Source organism: Erinaceus europaeus, chromosome 15 (assembly GCF_950295315.1).
Source record: "Erinaceus europaeus chromosome 15, mEriEur2.1, whole genome shotgun sequence".
Taxonomy (NCBI): Eukaryota; Metazoa; Chordata; class Mammalia; order Eulipotyphla; family Erinaceidae; genus Erinaceus; species Erinaceus europaeus.
In genome coordinates, this window is record NC_080176.1 from 80,856,634 (window position 1) to 80,878,206 (window position 21,573).

At 40.7% G+C, this 21,573-nt stretch overlaps 1 protein-coding gene across 5 annotated transcripts in view; it reads left to right on the forward strand.

The window, feature by feature from the left end:
• The window catches only part of CDH7 (cadherin 7), a 200,216-nt gene that overhangs the window by 131,881 nt on the left and 46,762 nt on the right, over window positions 1-21,573 (forward strand). For all 5 annotated transcript variants that reach the window (XM_060174012.1, XM_007523824.3, XM_060174010.1 and 2 more), the window contains one exon: window positions 10,559-10,812. In XM_060174012.1, the coding sequence (XP_060029995.1) occupies window positions 10,559-10,812 (254 nt within the window). The remainder of the gene's footprint in view (window positions 1-10,558; window positions 10,813-21,573) is intronic.

Genomic DNA, 21,573 nt, shown 5'->3' on the forward strand with positions numbered 1-21,573 from the left:
AAAGATAACTGACCTTTAGGCTCCATAGATTCTAGCATGGAGAGACTCCATCTGCCTGTCTAATGACATTAAGATGGCTCCCTACTTCTGAGAAAGACAGTTCTGGGTAATTAAAAAAAAAAAAAAACTGGCAAGAAGCTTTGTATATATCACATCAAAGGGAGAGCAGAAGTGAAATGTATATCTCAAATATTGTAAAGAAAGGGGAGGCCGGGGGCTGGGTGGTGGCACACCTGGTTGAGCACACTTGTTACAGTGCACAAGGACCCGGGTTCAAACCCCCAGTTCCCACCTGCAATGGGGAAAGCTTCACAAGTGGTGAAGCAGTGCTGCAGGTATCTCTCTGTCTCTCTCTCTCTCCCTATCTCTCCCTTCCTCTCAATTTCTGGCTGTCTATCCAATAAATAAATAAAGATAAATAAAATAAATTTTAAAAGGGGAGAAGTCTAGGCCTGGATCAAAAGAAGTGTATCTAAATTTAATCTAACTGAGGTGCTGTTAAGCCCTTCTTGCTTATAATTCTAGAAAGGAAGAAAATAAAGAAGACAGTTCAGTTGTACATAGGAAAGCATATTTTACTATAAAGAAGTCTTTGGGAAGGAATTTGAGAACTTTTATTATTTAAAAGTACAAAATTATTCCTGCTAAGATATCATTTTTTTTAAGGTATCTTTTTTATAATATTGTAGATCACTGCTCAGGTACTGGAGTTTAAAATCTTTTTTTTTTTTTTTTGAGTAAAATAATCATAATGGGAAAGTTTGTGATTGAGGGTGGTTGCTTTCATGATACGATCTCATTTAAGTCCATTTACTCGAGGAAGATGATTTAAATTGATTTGATCAAGAAGTAGGAAGGGTATTGAAAGCAGCCAAATGTGCTTTGATCTACAAGACAGCTGGAATCTTCGGGAAAAATGAAATGCTTTTAAAGATGATGAACAGCCTGATGCTGTTTGCACCAGATCAACATTAAACATCCATCACTAAATATGCAGATGTGTGGTGTGTGTGTGTGTGTGTGTGTGATGTGTGTGTGTCTGTGTGCAAGTAAGCACAAGGATATGTGCGTGTGTAGACACACCACACATTCACACTCATGCACACACATCAACCTCTGTGATCCCACCGCAAAGGCTAGGGTGACAAAATTAAGAATTTCTAAAAGGGATAAATTTTACTTGGATTGCTTCCTAAAAACATCAGCACTGATCAAAAGTGTCAGACACAGAAGAAGGTCACTGAGCTTCCTGAGAGCCTGCTTGGCTCTGAACCAAAAAGCCTGGGCTAGGTGGAGGAAAAAGAACATGCAAGGCAACAATTTTATTCAGTGAACTTGAAGTTACTTCTTCATTTGGATTTCAATATTGAAACTGCTAAAAATGTCACGGGTAGTTGCTGCGACTCCCAAACTTAAGATAGCTTTGGTCTGTTTTCTAATTGTTGGTTATTTGATACTGGTTTACTAAAGTGTTACATTTCAGGGTGTGGTTACACACTACCCACCAGGGAAATGGGTGGTTCCCCCCAACTCCCTCCAAACCCCCATTGTTCTCATAAGTTTGAGAAGCCATTTGGGCAGCTTTCTCTTTTCTTTTCTCTTCCTCCCTCCCTCCCTTCTTTCCTCCTTTCCTTTCCTTTCCTTTCCTTTCCTTTCCTTTCCTTTCCTTTCCTTTTCCTTTCCTATCCTTTCCTTTCCTTTCCTTTCCTTTCCTTTCCTTTCCTTTCCTTTCTTTCTTTCTTTCTTTCTTTCTTTCTTTCTTTCTTTATTTCTTTCTTTCTTTCTTCTTTCATTTCCTTCCTTCCTTCCTTCTTTCCTTTCTTTCTTTCTTTCTTTCTTTTCTTTTCTTTCTTTCTTTTCTTTCTTTCTTTTCTTTCCTTCTTTCTTCTTCTTTCTTCCATATCATATATTTTTCTCTTTTTTCCACCTACTATAGCACTAAGCACAGCTACCTCCATTCCTAACATTTATTTTTTGTTGTTGTTGTTACTGATGTCATCATTGTTGGATAGGACAGAGACAAATGGAGAGAGGAGGGGAAGAAAGAGAGGGGGAAAGAAAGATAGACACCAGCAGACCTGCTTCATCTCCTGTGAAGTGACTCCCCTGAAGGTGGGGAGCCGGGGCTCAAACCGGGAATCCTTCCAAAGGTACTTGTGCTTTTGCCCCACATGCACTTAACACCCGCTATGCTACCACCTGGCTCCCCATTGCTAGCATTTTTTTTCTGAAGGATGAGGTATCTTTTTGTAAAAAAAAAATGCAGAGTAGTTCTGTACTGAACGTGTGTCTCTTTATTAAAGGCAAATGTATTTTATTTTTATTAAAGAGAAGAGCAATAACTCCACTGTGTGTGGTTGCCAGGGATGAAAACTAGGCACTTGGTACATTGTTGCTCCTCTATTCTCTTTGGCTTATGTTTCCTCCTTAACTGCTACCTTTTTGTTTGTTTGTTCCTTGGTGGGAAACACAGATGAGAAAGACTCAGTCCTTCCATTTGACTTGCTCATCAGCTGGCAGGAAATAAAAACATGTCAGCAACAGTGGTTTCCTAGCAGCACTTACACAGAGAGGAAGCTGCTTCTTCTCCTTCTCCTCCTTCTCCTTCTTCCCCTTCTCCTCTTTCTCCTCCTTCTCCTCCCCCTCCTCCTCCCCCCTCCTCCTCCTCCTTCTCCTCCTCCCCCTCCTCCTCCTCCTTCTCCTCCCCCTCCTCCTCCTCCCCTTTCTCCCCTCCTTCTTCTCCTTCTCCTTCTTCTCCTTCTTCTCCGTCTCCTTCTCCTTCTTCTCCTTCTTCTCCTCCTCCTCCTCCTCCATCTCCTCCTCCTCCTCCTCCATCTCCTTCTTCCCCCCCCCTCCTCCCCCCTCCTCCTCCTCCTCCTTCTCCCCCTCCTCCTCCTCCTCCTTCTCCTCCTCCTCCTCCCTCCTCCTCCTCCTCCTTCTTCTTTTCATTGTTGGGCTTTCTTGAGTATGTGCAGTCTCACTGCTCTGGATTACCCCTTTCAGACAAAGCTAGAAGGGCTACAATATCAAAGCTTCCTCCAGTGCTGTAGTACTCTCCTGTGGTCTGGTAGGGGTTCCCTTTTGGTTAGCTATATCCTCGGCCTGATACTTTATTTATAAATAATGTGCTTCAGCTCTCTGAGTTTGGTGATATGTGTACTTGAACTTATTTCTTATATATAGTATGAGGCCGTAATTGCCCTTAAGTGGGAGGAAATTTGCTTGTTACATAGCACAGAATGGAAGTTGGGGGTATGGTTGTCAGCATAAACTTTTGAGTGTGTCTATTCCTAGGACACATATAATTTTGGACCTGAACTGGGACTCTGCTTTATGGTCCCCTGAATGCAGGGTACATTCAAGATATGTGTCAAACTGCTTATTCTTAGGTCTTAAAATAATTCTTTTTTATTATTGCTTATGGTAATGGAGGACCTCACAAAGGAGTTGCTAATTATTCTAGAGATAATTCACTAAGAGTCATGATGAAATTCTAGAGGGACAGAGAGCATAGGTGATTTCCACAGGAAGAAACAAAGCATATGGTGTTTAGAGTTGATTTCTGGGTTATTATTATTTGCTGTGTGGATGTCCCCTCAAGCCAGTGCCACTTTCCACAGAGTTATACGGTACTTCTAGGTGCTTTCCCCAAGGCTCTGCCACTTTCCACAGAGTTATACTAACTCTCAGGTGCTTTTCCCAACCAATCCTGTCCCCATATATCACTTCTGGTTGTTTCCCTATAAAGCCCTCCTACTTATAGCCCTCTAGCTCTCCCTTGCCAGGTTTTTATGGTTTTTAAGGTGATGAAGGGGTGGTGCAGTAGTGGGGAAAGGCCATTTTTGCCTGGCTCCACGTGGCCTGAACCACCCATCTGACCCAACAATAAAGGATTGTGTTCCCTTTCTGTTCCGTACCTCTCTCTCTGCTGGGTCCCACCGCCACAAGTGACAATTATTATTATTTATATTTATTTATTCCATTTTGCTGCCCTTGTTGTTTTATTGTTGTAGTTGTTGGATAGGACAGAGAGAAATGAAGAGGGGAAGACAGAGAGGGGGAGAGAAAGATAGACACCTGCAGACTTGCTTGACTGCCTGTGAAGTGACTCCCCTGCAGGTGGGGAGCCGGGGGCTCAAATCCAGATCCTTATGCCGGTCCTTGTGCTTTGTGCCATGTGCGCTTAATGCACTGCACTACCGCCCGACTCCCTGATTTCTGTTTTTAGTATAGTCTCAGGGAATGGCATGAGTGATACGGTTGAGTGTCCTCCCCATCTCAGTTTTATTTTAATTCTACATACAGAGAGAGAGGCCAGGGGTGGGGGTGGAGGAAGAGGAAAGATAGCCCAGCACCCCTCCACCATCCAAGAAACTGCCTTTGGTGCTGTCCATGGTGCTCCCATGTAGCATCTGGGATTGACAAACAGTCGTCTTCCTGCTTCTGTGTAGCCCACAAATTGATGGGTTTTAGATGTTTAAGTGTTTGAAAGTCAATTAAATCAGAAGACTGATGTATGTTATATGAATTTCTGTAGAATTTAACTCTGTGCTTGCAGATAGTTCCTGGCAGTTTCTAACTGGCAGAAAACACAGTTTGAAAAACTCGATTATATACTATCTAGTTCTTAATGGAAAAGATTGCTGGCCCTGTGTTCATTAATCACTATATTATTATTATTATTATGTTAAGGCAGAAAGAAATTGAAAGCAGAAGGGAGATAGAGAAGGAGAGAATCAGAGAGGCACCTGCAGTCCTACATCACTCATGAAGCTTTCCCCCTGTAGGTAGGGACCAGGGGCTTGAACCTGGGTTCTTATCCACTATAATGAGTGTGTTTAACCAGGTGCCCCATCACCTGGCCCCTGTATTTTGTTTGTTTGTTTGTTTTCCTTTTTGTTGCCCTTGTTTTTTTATTGTTGTTGTTGCTATTATTGTTGCTGTTGTTGATGTCATCGTTGTCAGATAGGACAGAGAGAAACTGAGAGAGGAGGGGAAGACAGAGAGGAGGAGAGGAAGATATACATCTACAGACCTGCTTCACCACCTGTGAAACTACTCCCCTGCAGGTGGGAAGCCAGGGGCTTGAACCAGGATCCTTATGACAGTCCTTGCACTTTGTGACACATGCAGCTGGTCAAGCGGTTAACCCACTGTGCTATGCTGATTCCCTGGCCCCTGTATTTTTTAATCTTAAAGTTATTGATACTATACTGCCAATAAAATTAAACAACCTGTCATATATCTGTGACTATACACATATACATATATATTATATATTCACTATATTCTTAGATATTGCATTTAGCAGGTGAAACATTGCCATTTGATAGTTCTTAGCAGTAACACAATGTCTCTAGTGTGTGTGTGCCCAATTTCAGAATAAATGGCTTCACTTTGATTTTAGGTGCTTTGTAATCCTATATACTGCTTGTTGTTGTAGGCGATGGTGTGAATTGTATTTGGGCTAACTTTCTAATTGCTTATAATCTCCAAAGCCTGAAAGTCAGAAATAGTGAATGGAATCTGTTCAGACATTGCCTTCCTCTCTTTTGCTTTCCTCAGTGAATATGTTAGCATTTCTTTCTCCAACATACCACTGTACATTAAGATCTAATAGTTATAGGCTCTATTACTTATAGAGAAATCAACAGTTAGGAGAAGGAATTAAAATGTTCTGATAAGAGGTTGCCTTCCTTTCTGTGGCAATAACACAATACCCTCACACCATACCCTCGTGGAAACATTAAAAGTCCAGCTTATTTGAATTTGCTCCCAAATTCATCCTGGGTGGCAATTCTTTTTGTTTGTAGTTTTGATTCATCATCATGCTTATGAGTTCTTTTATTGCTCTCTCTTCTCAGTAGCTTCCGGGCAACCAATCATCAGGCTTGATACCGAGTTTCTTTATAAGCCAGTACCATCCAGATGTCTGTACCTCCTGTTTTTGCTTTTAGATACATTTCAAAGAACCATGTTGCTATAAAAAAAAAAATCATTGCACTCGTTTGTGCAGTAAGTTTTAAAGGATTCTCAGTAAGTCAGTCAGACTTCTGCTTAGTTACAGAAATACCCACTGTCCTTTCTGGTAAACTTGAGTGGATATTTTAAAAATGGTTGTAGCTTTGAACTGACTTCAAGGAAGATGGTAAACAGAATCGTTAGCCCACCCTGCCATGGGTAGACGTATAGTGGAAGAATATCACATGTCTCTTACAGTATGTCAGCTTTATAAGTCAGATAAGGAGAAACAGAATTGGGTGCAAGCCAAGCTATTTATAATGATACTTAGCTTTTCTAGGTAAATTCACCTATAAAAGGTAAATAAAAGCACCACTTTATTCTTAGCTGTGTCCAGTATATGTCTGTGCCTCATTCTGGAATTACTGAATCAAATTTTTGCAAGGAGGGGAAGACCCCTGGATGACTTTTATTCTAACTTCTGCTTTAAAACCATGAAGAGACAAATATTTTTAGATAGCAGATGATTAAAAAGAGAGAGAAGGCCTTATAATAACACCCAGTTGATTTGATAATTATGTAGTGTTTTATTTTATTTTATTTTTATTTAAGAAAGGATTAATTAACAAAACCATAGGGTAGGAGGGGTACAATTCCACACAATTCCCACCACCCAATCTCCATTTCCCACCCCCTCCCCTGATAGCTTTCCCATTCTCTATCCCTCTGGGAGCATGGACCCAGGGTCAAGGTGGGTTGCAGAAGGTAGAAGGTCTGGCTTCTGTAATTGCTTCCCCGCTGAACATGGGCGTTGACTGGTCGGTCCATACTCCCAGTCTGCCTCTCTCTTTCCCTAGTAGGGTGGGTATCTGGGGTAGCTGAGCTCCAGGACACATTGGTGGGGTCTTCAGTCTAGGGAAGCCTGGCCGGCATCCTGATAACATCTGGAACCTGGTGACTGAAAAGAGAGTTAACATACAAAGCCAAACAAATTGTTGAGCAGTCATGGACCCAAAGCTTGGAATAGAGGAGAGGAAGTGTTAGGGGGGTACTCACTGCAAACTCTAGTGCACTTCTGCTTTCAGGCATATATTTTTCAGTAGTTTATGGATATGTGTGAACATATGCTCTCTCTCACAGAAACTGGTGTATATCTAGGTTTTGGGACTTTGTTAGAAAGTGAACCACCTGAGATGAAATTAAAGTATACTATGAAAGGAAAGGTCTCACCTGAGTAATGAAGTCGAAGGGTTGTCATTCCACACGTGAAGTCTCTGGACACAGTCTGAAGTGAAGCATGTTGAGGTGGCAATCGTTGTGTTGGTTAGGTTGTGATCGGCAGATGCAATATTATTTGATATGGATTGGGAGAGGCATACGGGAAAGTGGGCCCTATGTAGTGCTTTTTTGCTTTTTTCCTGCCACTAGGGTTATTACTGGGGCCAGTGCCTGCCAGGTGAATCCACCACTCCCAGTTGATGTCTGTTTGTCTTTCTCTATGTCATATATATATTTAAAATAGGTTCAAATGCTAAATGTAAAATTTATTATCTGTGTGATTCAGGACAAGCTTGGTTTCATATTTTTTAATATTTATTTATTTATTCCCTTTTGTTGCCCTTGTTATTTTATTGTTGTAGTTATTATTTTTGTTGTCATTGTTGTTGGATAGAACAGAGAGAAATGGAGAGAGGAGGGTAAGGTAGAGAGGGGGAGAGAAAGATAGACACCTGCAGACCTGTTTCACCGCCTGTGAAGCGACTCCTCTGCAGGTGGGGAGCTGGGGACTCAAACCAGGATCCTTATGCTGGTCCTTGAGCTTTGTGCCACATGCGCTTAACCAGCTGCGCTACCGCCTGACTCCCGGATTCATAATTTTTAAGCTGCTATATAAATCTATGTATTTTACAGGGCTGTTCTGATATAGAGATATAATATATAGACAGAGTATATAAGGAATATAGGATATTTTACACACACATACACAGAGGGGAGGAGTATGTACAGATATTGAAACTTACTACCTCCATGTGGAGGCTTGAACCCAGGTCCTTGTGCATGGTAACATAGTTTACCAAGTATACCACTATCTGGCGCCCAAATAAGTGGTGTTTAGAGTTCTAACACATGTTCTGATATTTTAATGTGAAACATCAGATAAGAACTAGAACTTGGTTTTCCATAGTAATTGCATGAAGTTCTGTTTTTGTTTTATTTTCTTATTAACACACACATACACACACACACACACACACACACTTCTATTTCTGTTCTTAGAATTCTCTAGGGCAAAGTTATATATCAGTACTTCACTGTCAAGGCTTTTGTTGCTTCAATATCTACACTTTAGTTTTTATTTTAATTCAACAATAGTTATGCAAACCCCTTCTATCTATCAGATACATATCAGGGATTGAGGATGCTGGAAAAAGAGCAAACAATTCAGAACTTTTACTAGTTGAGACATATATTAGGTCATAAATATTTCAGTAGGCATTCTGTGGTCTGGAAATAGGCAGCCTGTTTTGACTGGTGATTTGCATATTTCTCAGTACTAATAGAGATGAACTGTAAGATCTCCCTATGTAATATTTATGTGCAAACATATAATATGCATACTACCTACACAAGTATAATTTTTTTGTATTTGTGGGTAAATTTGGATTCTAAAATGCCCTTTATTCCATTTTCCCTAAGACTGTTTTTACTTGCTAAGGAAGGATACTTTACTCGAGTTCCCTGCATCTCTTATTTATTTCTGGTGGAGCCAGCTCCTTGTGCCTCATGTTTGCATAGTTTCACCTTATTGGAACATATATATATGTTCCAATATAATATTTTTGATCACCAGTCGCTCTGGGATAACTCCTTGGGGGCTGGTCTTGAACTTGGGTTATGTTAAGTAACCAAGCAATGCAATATCTAAATAAGCTATTTTGTTGGCTCTCCGGGCCCCTTTTGTTTTATCATTCAAAAAGACTTGGGGGGAGGGGGAGAGAGACACAGAGAGATAAATACCAAGTCCACAGTGTAAACACTTCCACTTTTTTCCTACCACCAAAAGCATAATAGACTCAAATTGGGGTTGCATGCATACAGCGAGAACACCTTTCACGGTGAGCTATCTGTACGACTCTATTCTTTGGACTTAAGTCATTAAATGTGAAAGTTATTGGGGGGGATATTTTTCAGAACTGTGCTTAAGATCAGAAATCATAAAATTCACCACTCCAAGAAAGAGAACCATGGCATTGTCACAACAGTTTCACCCCCTATACCCCTCATGGGGGTAACTGTTTATTTTATAGAGCCTTCAATGTTATAACATTTACTTTTCCATGGAACTTTTTCATACTAATACTTGGTTTGGGGTCACTTTTTCTGAGGAAAATTTCAGCATGTGAGTTTTCTCGGAAAATTGGGTGCAGAATAGACTCTAGACTATGAATGGTCAACCACTATGGAGGAGCAATTGAGGAGAAAGTAATGATCGTTTCCTTCCACAGAATGGGCTATTGTAAGGCTCCCATATTCTCAACTCACCACCTGAAAGCCCAGGACAGTAAAGGAGTCCTGGAGGTCCATAAACATGAGCCTTGCAGTGGATAGAGCTGCAGAAAATTAGACTTCTAATATTTTTATTTTTATTTATTTGTCTATTTATTTATTTATTTCTATTTGGGAGTGTTAATGGTTTACAGTGTAGTTGTTGAGACATGGGTAAAATTTCACATCTCCCCATAATAGGTGTTTGCAAAACACTGAGATAAGCTAGAAAGAGAAAGATGAATATAGAATGATCTCACTCATGGACATGATTTAAGAAACAAGAAGAGAAAGGGGAAACGCAAAGTAAAACCTAGATGGGTTTGATGAGAGAAAGAGAGAGAGATTGGGGGTGGGGGCTTGGAGGTCCTTGTAGAATTTTCATCTTAACATGCACCCCTAAATAGTATGACACAATTATATCACTTAAGACTGTCCTATTATGGCCACTGTTAAAAAGACTTTGCAATCTTCTCCATTGACTTCCAAATACTAATCTAAAGGCCTGCCTTTGTCCAAGCCATGGACAGCAACTAAGTGGTTCATATTAACTCAAAAGTACTCTTAACTCCTAGGAGGGCTGGGCTGTAACAAGGTCAAGTGTATACATGACCATATGCAAAGACTCAGGTTCAAACCCCCAGTCCCTTCTTGCAAGGGGAATGCTTCACAAATGGTGGAATAGTGCTGCTGGTCTTCTCTCTCTCTCTCTCTTTCTCTCTCTCTCCCTCTTTCTTTCTCTCTTTCTTCCCTTTTTTCTCTCTCTCCCCCCTTTCTTTCTCTCTCTCTTTCCCAACCCTTGATTTCTCTCTGTCTCTATGAATAAATAAACAATGATAGTAAGTAATAAAAAATAAAAATTCACCCCCATTGTCTCTGGGTCTGGAAAGCCTTGTAGATTCTGACTGGCTCTGTTATTCACTATTTTTGAATACTGATGGCATATTCTGGTGAAATCCTCACTGTACTTATGGACATCCTTAAAGGGAAGCACTCTACTTTGCTGACTTTTTAATTGCCATTTTAATCTTCCTCATGATTCTCTTTACAGGACCTTGATTTTGAAACCAAAACAAGTTACACGCTGCGAATAGAGGCTGCCAACAAAGATGCTGACCCACGGTTTCTGAGCTTGGGGCCCTTCAGTGACACAACGACGGTGAAGATAATTGTGGAAGACGTGGATGAGCCCCCTGTTTTCTCCTCCCCATTGTACCCCATGGAAGTATCAGAGGCAACCCAGGTGGGGAATATTATTGGCACAGTCGCCGCCCATGACCCGGATTCTTCCAACAGCCCTGTTAGGTAACAGCGCCTTGCTCTCCTTTTCTAGAACTTTCCACTGGATTGGTTCTATTCTCAACTCAGGTATTCTGAGTATTGTGGCACATAAGAAAGAGAAAGTTAGGGACCAGTGGTGGTGCACCTGGTTGAACGCATGTGTTACAGTGTGCAAGGTTCCAGGTTCAAGCCCTCAGTCCTCATCTGCAGGGGGAAAGCTTCAGGAGTGGTGAAACAGTGGTACAGGTATCTCTCTGCCTCTGTTTCTCTCTCTCTATCTTCCCATTCCTCTCAATTTCTGATGGTCTCTACCCAATAAATAAAGGCAGTAAAACATTTTAAAAAATGGAAGATTGATTTTTAGCTGTATGTATCTTTTCTCCCTCTATATTATTTTGGTGATATAATAATGATTTACAAGATTTTAAGATTGTAGTCCCACACCATATGAGAGTTCTGTAACCTCTCCCAATGGTAGACACCTGAGTTCCCTGAAGGTCTTACAAAATTTTGGTCTCTGTTTTTTGAAAGTTCATGTATTTTAGTTACTTATTTTCTACTTACCAGAAAAACCATCTGTTAGGTGTCTTTCACTTCTTACTTTATTAAGTATAATCACCTCTAGTTCCATTGATTTTGTCTAGAAGGACTCATATCCTCTTTTTAAAAAAATTTAAAAAAATATTTATTTATTCCCTTTTGTTGTTTTATTGTTGTAGTAATTGTTGTTGTTATTGATGTTGTTGTTGGATAGGACAAAGAGAAATCGAGAAAGGAGGGGAAGACAGAGAGGGGGAGAGAAAGATAGACACCTACAGACCTGCTTCACCGCCTGTGAAGCGACTCCCCTGCATGTGGGGAGCCAGGGGCTCAAATGGGGATCCTTGTGCCAGTCCTCGCCACCTGTCCTTAACCTGCTACCGCCTGACTCCCAATATCCTCTTTTTTTAATTGCTGAGTAATACTCTGTTGAATATCTGTCTCACAACTTCTTTATCCAGTACAGATAAGCAATTGATGTGAGCAACAAATTAACTGAAATATTTTGCCTTCAATTGACCACAGAGCTGCCTGTGATAATTATTATAAACCACATTCCTTAAGAAGCTTCTCTCTTAACTTTCTATTCTACAAATTGAAAGGTCAGGTCTATTTCTAATGTTCTGAGGAAGCTCTAGACTATTTAGTGCAGATATTGGGTCAATTTACAGTTCTGTCAGTGTAGAAGGGTCCCTTCTCTGTGTTCTCCTCAGCACTTGTGATTTCTGTCCTTTCTAATGTCTGATTTTTCCCGCCAGTATGAAGTGATATCTTACTGTTGCCTTTATTTGTATTGATCTGAGAATCAGGAATAGAATATTTTTATCCAGTTGTGTGTGAATGGATATTTAGGCTGATCATATGTCTTGACTATTATGGATAGTGATGCTGTGAACATTCAGGCTCATATATATATTTTTTCAAGCGAGTAAGCTCATGCTCTGGGCACTGCCAAGCCTATGGTATTTTGATTTTTAGTATTTTAAGAAATATTCATACTATTTCCAGAGTCAGTATTCTTTTGCATTATTTTCTAATCTCTCTAAGCTGCAAATAGAGAAAGATTACCATCTAATGACATTTTACTGTGAGTGTATTAATATATATATATATTTATATATATACTTTTCTACAATCAAATTCTTGATTTATAGTGAATTCTTTTATTCTTGAAACATTATGCTATCTTTTATTCTACAATGCCATAACCATTGTCCATAGCTAGTACTTTTTTTTCTGCATTTATCAGATATTTCTATTTTCTAGTTTCTTGTGATATCTTAAGTTCTTTGATGAGTTGTTACACATTCCTGTGTACTATCTAGAAAAACACATCACTTCCCAGTGCTGCCACTTGCCAGGCAACCTAGCAGATAAACATTTAGTCTCTAAATTTTTCATATAATCCAGTAAGAAGAATAACAGTCCTTGTTTCTTCTTTATTCTGTTTTTTTTTTTTTCGGATGGGTAAGTCAGAAAAATAAAATAATTGATGCTTTTAGAATTTGAACTTAAGTTTTAGACAGATTGTCATTGTACTATGCTAGTAGGTACTCCATTGGTTTTTTAAAAACCACTTAAAAAAATCCTATATTTATTTATTTATTTTCCTTTCTCTTGCCCTTGTTGTTTTTTATTGTTGTTGTAGTTATTATTGTTGTTACTGATGCTGTTGTTGTTAGATAGGACAAAGAGAAATGGAGAGAGGAGGGGAAGACAGAGAAGGGGAGAGAAAGACAGACACTTGGCAGACCTGCTTCACTGCCTGTGAAGTGACTCCCCTGCGGGTGGGGAGCCGGGGGGGGGGGGGGCTTGAACCAGGATCCTTAATCAGCCCTTGCTCTTTGCACCATGTGCACTTAACCCGCTGCGCTATCGCCCGACTTCCTAAAAACCACTTTTAATGGTCACTAAAGTCAAAGAAAGCAGATAGTTTACAAGCAGTTTTACTTGTCCTTTATATGTTCACTATGCGTCATTCTATAGAAATTGTGACTCATTTATTTAATGGGTATAAACATGCATTTTTATTGGACACATACATAGCTATCCAAATAGTAGCCCCCATCCCACACGAACATGGATGTAGCGATAGCCTCTTCTCCCTGTCTGTTCTTGACCTTCCCCAGCATTTTTTTCTTCTGCCTGTTTCACTAAAGTGGCAGCCCCAAACTAGGTCTAAATAATTGTATTTACATCCCTGTAATCTGGAAGCTGTTATAATTGCTTTTATGTAACTGCCTTCTGATTAAATGGAAACTGGAATATCTACTAGATCTTTGGAATCTTACCATGTTGACCAAATAGATAGCAGCAATATTTGAAAACCTTATAGTACTAACCCACCTCCCAATGATTAGCCAGAACAGAGCATGCCTTCTTTCTTCCTTTATTCCTTTCTCTCTTTCTTTCTTTTTTTAACTTTTATTTATTTCCTGAGAGAGTGTCCAGAGCATCATTCTGGCATATGTGATGCCAGAGGTTGAACTCAAGCCTCATGCATATAAATCTAGTTCTCCACTTCTGATCAGCTCCTGGGCCACTACCTGCCTTGTTTATGGATTGCTGCCTCCATTAAAATTTGCTCACCATCTAAATAACTTGCCTGTCTTAAATGTACACTTAGCTACCCACCCCAGAGAAATAGAAATCACAAGTCAAAGTTCTAAAGTAGACGATACTTGAGATTAATTACAATAAATGATTTTTTTTCAGCAGGTAATTCAGAGGTGGCATGTTTTTTGGCTTTTGATTTTTTAAAAATTATTTGCTTGGCATTTCATATAAATATTGACACCAAGTAGCAGACATTGAACTTTATGGAAACTAAAAAGGATGTTTGTGACTTGCAGGTTAGGGTTTTGTTTTTTTTTTCCCCTGAATGGTAGATACCTCCTTTCTGTGTTTCTCATCAGTGAATCCGTAAGAATTATACAAGCAGAGTCTGGTGGTCTGCTCATTGCTCAAGTCAGCACCGGTGGTCTGATAATGAGTCCACATGTGTTTCTTAAGAATCTGATCTGTGCAAGACTGAGAGAGTATACTGACAGCAAAACAAAGATAAATAAAACATCTCTGACCTCAAGGAATCAGGTTAAAGAAATCACATTGCATACATAAAACAGTCCATGGGGTGGAAGTACAGAGCTGTAACATGATAAATTGTGGGATAAATAATAACCAACCCCCTTGGTTTCAAGAACCCCGAGACTTCATTTGCAAAAAAAGAGTGAGCATAAACAGGGCATTGAGGGGGTGGCCGGATTTGGACAAGCCAAGAAAGCATTATGCAAAATCTCTTTATGTTTTATTTAGCTATATCCTGAGAGTCTGCTGCAACACTTTGAAATCAGCAAATGTATTTCTGTAGGTTGGACAGCAAACCCAGTGTCCCTATGCTTCTTCTTCTTCTAGCATTTGCCCTTCTTCCATAGCCAGTCAACAGCGTCAGGTTGAAAGCTATCAGGAGCTGCTTGTTGCTGGCTTTGAAAGTGACTGGGATCCATGTGGATTCAGTTGGCTAGGAAGGATCGTCAGTTTCCCCAATGAATGGGTACTCACGGGATGCACCACGAGAAGGTCGATCCAATGCATCCCATCCCTATGCTGAAAATGGCCAGTGAGTTGAAACACGACATTATTACCAATAAGATCAGATGTGAAGAAGGATGAATAAAAAATAATGGGGATCATTTTCAGTATTTCTCCCAACTAACAAACAGACTTGTGTTTGCATGTATGTTCAAGGAAGCTAGGATAATAGAATTAACCTGCAGGCTTTTTTGACACCCTTGCTCATTGTATGTCCTCAGATAAAAGGTGATAAAGTGCTATCAGATATCACATTATGTAGCGTGACTGGTCTGAACACATATGGAATGCTTGAATAATTCAGTGTGTATTTTTAAGTAGCTTGTGTGCATGCATATATTTGTACATATTATTTTTTTAATCTAAATCATCTGTGTCTTGCTTGCTGAATTAAAGGCAAAGTTGAATCATCAGCCTTAGGAACTGAGAGGAGTTAGAATCTGTCTCATGAAGTACAAGAAAGAGCAGACAGCCTCTCTAACATACAACAGTAGAGTGAAGGTTTACATTGGCGGGGAGATTTTTTTTTTTTTATCTGTCCTAGAGAATTTGGATATTTTTTTATTCTATCACCATGATTGTTGGGCTTGCCAGCATCAGAAACAGGGCTTGAGCACTAAGTTGAAAAGTTTAGTTTTGAAGTCATTTGTTTCTTACTCTGTCCTCAGAAAGCCAGCACTGTCCTATGTTTTCTTATGAATAAACACCCCCCCCCCCATCACAGAGCTCTAGGAGTTTAGCAAGGCCTCTAACATAACTTGAATGTTTTTTTGCAGCAATCTATACAGGTGACTATGTAAACATTTCTTTCTTTCTTTTCATCATCTTCTTCTTCTTCCCCCCCCCCCCCCAGGGTTATTGCTAGAGTTCCATGCGGGCACTACCAATCCACTGCTCCACTTTTTCCCCCCAATTTTTTGGATAGGACAGAGAGAAATTGAGAGAGGAAGGAGAGAGAGAGGGAGAGAGAAAGATAGACACCTGCAGACCTACTTCACTAGTTGTGAAGCTACCCTGCCCCTAACACTGCAGCTGGGGCCCCGGGGGCTTAAACCAGGATCCTTATGCTGGTCCTTGTGCTTCCTTCTATGTGCATTTAACCCTCTGTGCTGCCTCCTGGCCCCCTGCACACATTCCCTAAGAGACTGAGATTTCAATTCAAGCAGTTCAGCTGTTTGTATTGATGAGAAGGATCCATGCTTATTTATTACATTATCTTTTGCCATTTGTGAAGGAGCAGTGGTACATTGGTGTTAATTTAATCAACTCACCTGAACGTGCATTGTGTGAGCATTGGCTTGCCTGTCAATAGCTGGGCAATAAGAATGCCGCTTGTAAGTGTGAAAAGCAGTGTAATTGATCTGCATAGCTTTCAAACAGTGGTGATTCATTCTAGATCCAATGTGCAGAACCCAGATTAAGATGCTGGCCCTGTGCTCTTGTGACTTAGCTGTGTGGCTCCACACACTTTATTTGTTATCAATAGTCTCCTTTTTTTTTTTTTTTTTTAGATAGGGACAGAGAGGTAGAGAGACCACAGCATTGCAGCTTCCTACAATGCTGTGGGGGCTGGGCTTGAACCTGGGCTGTGTACCTAGCAAAGCAGCATGCCAGCCAAGTGAGCTATTTCGCCAGCCCCTTACACACATGTAGAAGCTGTCACTGCCGTCAGCAGAAATGAGAGCTCATGATGTTAACCATTTTCATTTTGCAGTCTTAAGAATTTCTCAGGAGTTGGGCGGTAGCATAGCGGGTTAAGCGCAGGTGGCACAAAGTGCAAAGATCGGCTTAAGGATCCTAGTTCAAGTCCCTGGCTCCCCACCTGCAGGGGTGTCACTTCACAGGCTGTGAAACAGGCCTGCAGGTGTCTATCTTTCTCTCCCCCTCTCTGTCTTCCCCTCCTCTCTCCATTTCTCTCTATCCTATCCAACAACAGTAACATCAATAACTACAACAATAAAACAACAAGGGCAACAAAAGGGAATAAATAAATATTTAAAAAAATAATAATAAAAAGAAAAAAAAGTTTCTCGTGGCAAATGAGAAGGCCAGGCTAGTATAATGGATTAGAGGCAGGATCATAGCTGTCTGTCATTCATGTGACAAAAACCAGGAATAAAACAGACTTTGTTTTATCCAAACAGGCAGTTCTGTTTGGATCCCCCTGGATGCCCACATTAAGAGCTTATTGTGTGTTTTCTGAAAAAAAAAGAAAGAAATAAAGAAAAAACATGACTCCTGATGGAATGGAAACACCTGATGCTTCAATGCAGAGAGGTTCTCTGTAGGGAGAGGTAGGATTGATTATACAGTAATTGGAAGGGAGGATGTTGTATTCCAGGTTTGGTCTCGAGTGTGCTACCTGCTACCTCTATGTGGACAAATTTCCCTTTACTACTCAAGCCAATTGGACCTAATTATAAGATGATTTTATTGGAAGAGGTCCACACTACAATAGCACCACCAGGTAATTCAATTAGCATGAAAGGGAGGAGAAAGAGAAGGAAGATAAGGTGTGGAGATTGGCTCAGAAGACTGGCTTGAGAATAGCGACAGGTGGTGGCTGCAAGCCTCCACCTCTTGGAGTCTCTGTTCATAGGAGGTGGGCACAGGACCTCTTCTCTTGGTAAGGGTGCTTGCCAGAGAAGGCAGCGTGCAGGAGGCAGTTCTGTTTGGATCCCACTGGATGCCTACATTAAGAGCTTATTTCAAAGCTGTCTTGTTCAGGATCACATGTAGCTTGAATTTAGGCTGACTCATTCACACCTGTTCTTGGGGTTTTAATAATTCTGTGCTTTTGATAATGGCTAAGTCACCCTTTCTTGCCCCTTTGCATGAGTGGGGTGTATTCTGAACTACTTCCACATTCTTGCCAAATGAGGTGCTTCTCTGACCCTCTCCCCCCATTTTGTATCAAGCATTGGCTCATAATATTTGGCCTGCCAAGATAATTAGGATGCCCACTGTATAACAGAGGGCCAGTACTAGGAACGCCATCTAACTGGGGCTACACACGATAGTGTCATTACTCAATTAATACACTAGTTGGACTGTCTTACGGTTTTAGGTGAGCAGTGAGGAAAATTGAAAGAAAGCTAAAGCATGGCACCAAAGATGGCTTCAAAGACATGCTTCGGCATCCTGCCTCCGTCAGCCACCCACTGTGAGGCTGTCTAGTCTAAGTCTGAACAAGTCCAATAACCCTACCTGCTTGCTTGCCTTCCTTAGAAATTGTGTTTGGCCAGTAGCAACCAGGCTGAACACTAATGACTTTCTAATGGGAAGTCTGGAGCGCAGCATTCGAGGACTGACAATTTGGCAGTGGAATGCCATCAAATGCCTTGGCATCTTTCATCAGGCACTCATCACCCTCTATTTACAAGATGGCTTTTGGATCGCTTTCCATTGTGTTCAGGTCCCAGGTGAAATAAAAGAAAGCGCCAATCAAATGCCAGTGGAATTAGTAGCTCTCTCCTCGCCTATTTTTATAACACTTTTGTTTTCTTTAGCTGACATGGAAAAGGTTTCATATTTTAGAAAGAAGTCAGAGTATCTCTCCAGCACACTCAGTGGCAAGGATCAAACCTGGGAGCTTTAGGCAGGCTGGTCTTGCACGCCACCAACCAGTGTGTCTCCCCAGTCATTCTTTTATCCTTTACACAGTTATTCAGTGATGTCAAATCCAACAGCTTTCTTGCCCATCATATTTGCTAAAGTGTTGGGAGAAACCTAACACATCTACAAAAAAGAGGCTTAACATAGTGTTTTATTTTATTTTTTAATTTATGGCTGCTTCTTATCAGAAATCAGCTCTCTCAATAGGAATAAAGGGCAAATAGATGGTAGAAAGGTTTGTCAATATAAAGTTACATCACTGTGGGAGAATTACTGGTGGCTAGGTGGTAATGCACATGGTTGAGTTCACATTTTACAATGTGCAAGGACGCATGTTCTAGCCCTGGTTCCCCACCTGTGGGGAGAAAGCTTTGCAGGTATCTCTATCTTCCCTTTCCCTCTTGATTTCTGACTATCTATATCCAACAAATAAATAAAGACAATTAAGAAAATTAAAATAAAAAAGAATAATATAAATGGATTTTTTAAAAGATGTTCTCATGAGAATAAAGTGAACTGGTAGTCAAACTCAAGACTTCACTCACGGAAACCCTGTGCTCTATCAGTGAGTCACATCTCCCACAGTTGTAAACTTGTATCTTATTTTTTGTTTGTTCTAGGTGCTTCTAGTAGAACTTGACTCTTTGAGTAGAAATAAAAGACACATAGGCAGTAGTACATGCCAGTACTAGTTGGTTACACATACATCATTATATATATTTGACACCTGCAGACCTGCTTCATGGCTTGTGAAACAACCCCCCTGCAGGTGGGGAGCCAGGGGCTAGAACCGGGATCCTTATGTCAGTCCCTGCGCTTAACCCACTGACATACATCATTCTAGACAACCTTTCTCCACATAGAACAAGACAGAGAGTGAAAAAGACACCACAGTACGGGTACTTCCTCATGCTCATGGTGAAGCAGATGCTCTATAAACTAGATATTAAATACTAAACTTATTCTAATAACAGAGAGATTGTCTGGGGGAATCTTGATGAATCTGCTCTTAGATATGGAGTTAGATTTGAAGCTGTGTAGGTATTTGTAATAGATTTACAATCTCAGGAGTGGGGGCTTGAGGATTGGAGCTTTCTTCATAGCAACCAGCAAGGGCAAAGGCTCCAGCTGCCTTTGTTGCAAAACCACAGGAGTTGATTGATCTCTCTAAGAGAACACTAAAAGGGGCCAAGTGTTTCGGGCTCTCATTTATATAATTGGCATGGAATTTTAGTTCCTGGTTAGACAAACACACTTCCACCCCCTCTGGCCCTTCCGATTCAGACAACCCCACCTCTATCTGTCTCTAGGACTTGCTCTTCATGCACTCCTGAATTTTTTTAAATGGCTTCTCGCCTCTAAGATCCCCACTCAAAAGCTATAGACATTTAACACCTTTCTTTCTTTTAAAAAATGTTTGTTGGAAGGTGCAAAGGGCAAAGACCTGCGTAAGGATCCCGGTTCGTGCCAGCCTAGCTTTGCGGGCGGGAGAGAGACGACCATGGACTCATGGCTGAGCAGGACGCAGTTCAGTCTTTATTGAGGCGGAATGCAGTGTGATCTAGCTATCTCTAATCACAATCTTGTCCTATATATCTCCTGAGGCAGAAGTGTCAGGTCAAAAGAGGATGTACATAGGATAGGGGGTGGGGAGAAGGAAAAAGAGTGTGAACCAGGGCCCTCACTCCCCACCTGCGGGGGCGGGGGGTTGCTTCACAGGCTGTAAAGCAGGTCTGAAGGTGTCTGTCTTTCTCTTCCCTTCTCTCTTCCCCTTCTCTTTCCATTTCTCTCTGTCCAATCTAATAATGATGACATCAACAACAACAACATTAATAACTACAACAACAATAAAAAACAAGGGCAACTAAAGGGAAAATAAATAAATATTAAAAATGCTTGTTTATTTAATAGGAGAGAGAAATTCTGAAGGAAGGGGAGATCTAGTGGGAAAGAAAAAGAAAGACACCTGAGGCATCTTTTCCCTGCTGGTGGTGAAGGAGGCACTGTGGGGTGGCGGGGAGGGGGTGAGTCTTTTAAAAATTTTTTTTTTATTTATTCCCTTTTGTTGCCCTTGTTGTTTTATTGTTGTAGTTATTATTGTTGTTGTCGTTGTTGGATAGGACAGAGAGAAATGGAGAGAGGAGGGGAAGACAGAGAGGAGGAAAGATAGACACCTGCAGACCTGCTTCACCGCCTGTGAAGCGGCTCCCCTGCAGGTGGGGAGCCGGGTTTCGACCCTGGATCCTTATGCCGGTCCTTGTGCTTTGCGCCACCTGCGTTTAACCTGCTGCGCTACAGCCCGACTCCCAGGGGGTGAGTCTTTTACCCAGGTAAGGAGTGCGCTTAACCAGATGTGGCACTGCCGGACACTTTTCACTCTTTAAGGGAACCACATTTTCTTTTTTTTTTTTTATGTGGCAAGGCATTTTCTTTCTTTCTTTCTTTCTTTCTTTCTTTCTTTCTTTCTTTCTTTCTTTCTTTCTTTTTTCCCCTTTTTTATTGTTGTAGTTATTACTGATGTCGTCAACAGTCAACCCGCTGTGCTACCACCTGACTTCCAGTAAGGCGTTTTCTTGGGCAACTTCATGTATTAGTTATGTTTCATACAAAACTTCAGGTTTTTTTTTTTTTGCATGTTTAGAGAGAATTTTTTTAAAAAATACAGACCTTCTCTCTTTAACTGTATGAACTCATGCCCTTACAGTTAAGAAACACAGTAGCCACCAGAACATTCTGAGCACTTTGTCCACTGCTTGGTCTAGAGGTTGCTGTGATCTTTCTTCTCCTTTCATGGCAATGTCCCCACACCTGTCCGACTTCTCCCAGCATAGTCTAGAGTATAACAATTTTCTGGTTTGCTTCTAAATGCTTATTATAGGTTGCTATTTAAAAAATATATTTTGTTTATGGACTCTACTTCCTGAAATATTGCCACATACAGGTGCTCAAGAATAATTGCTGAATCACAGATAGATAAAAATACGATGTAAGTAAGAATATCAGAGGGATTCATAAAATTGTCAAATATATATATATATA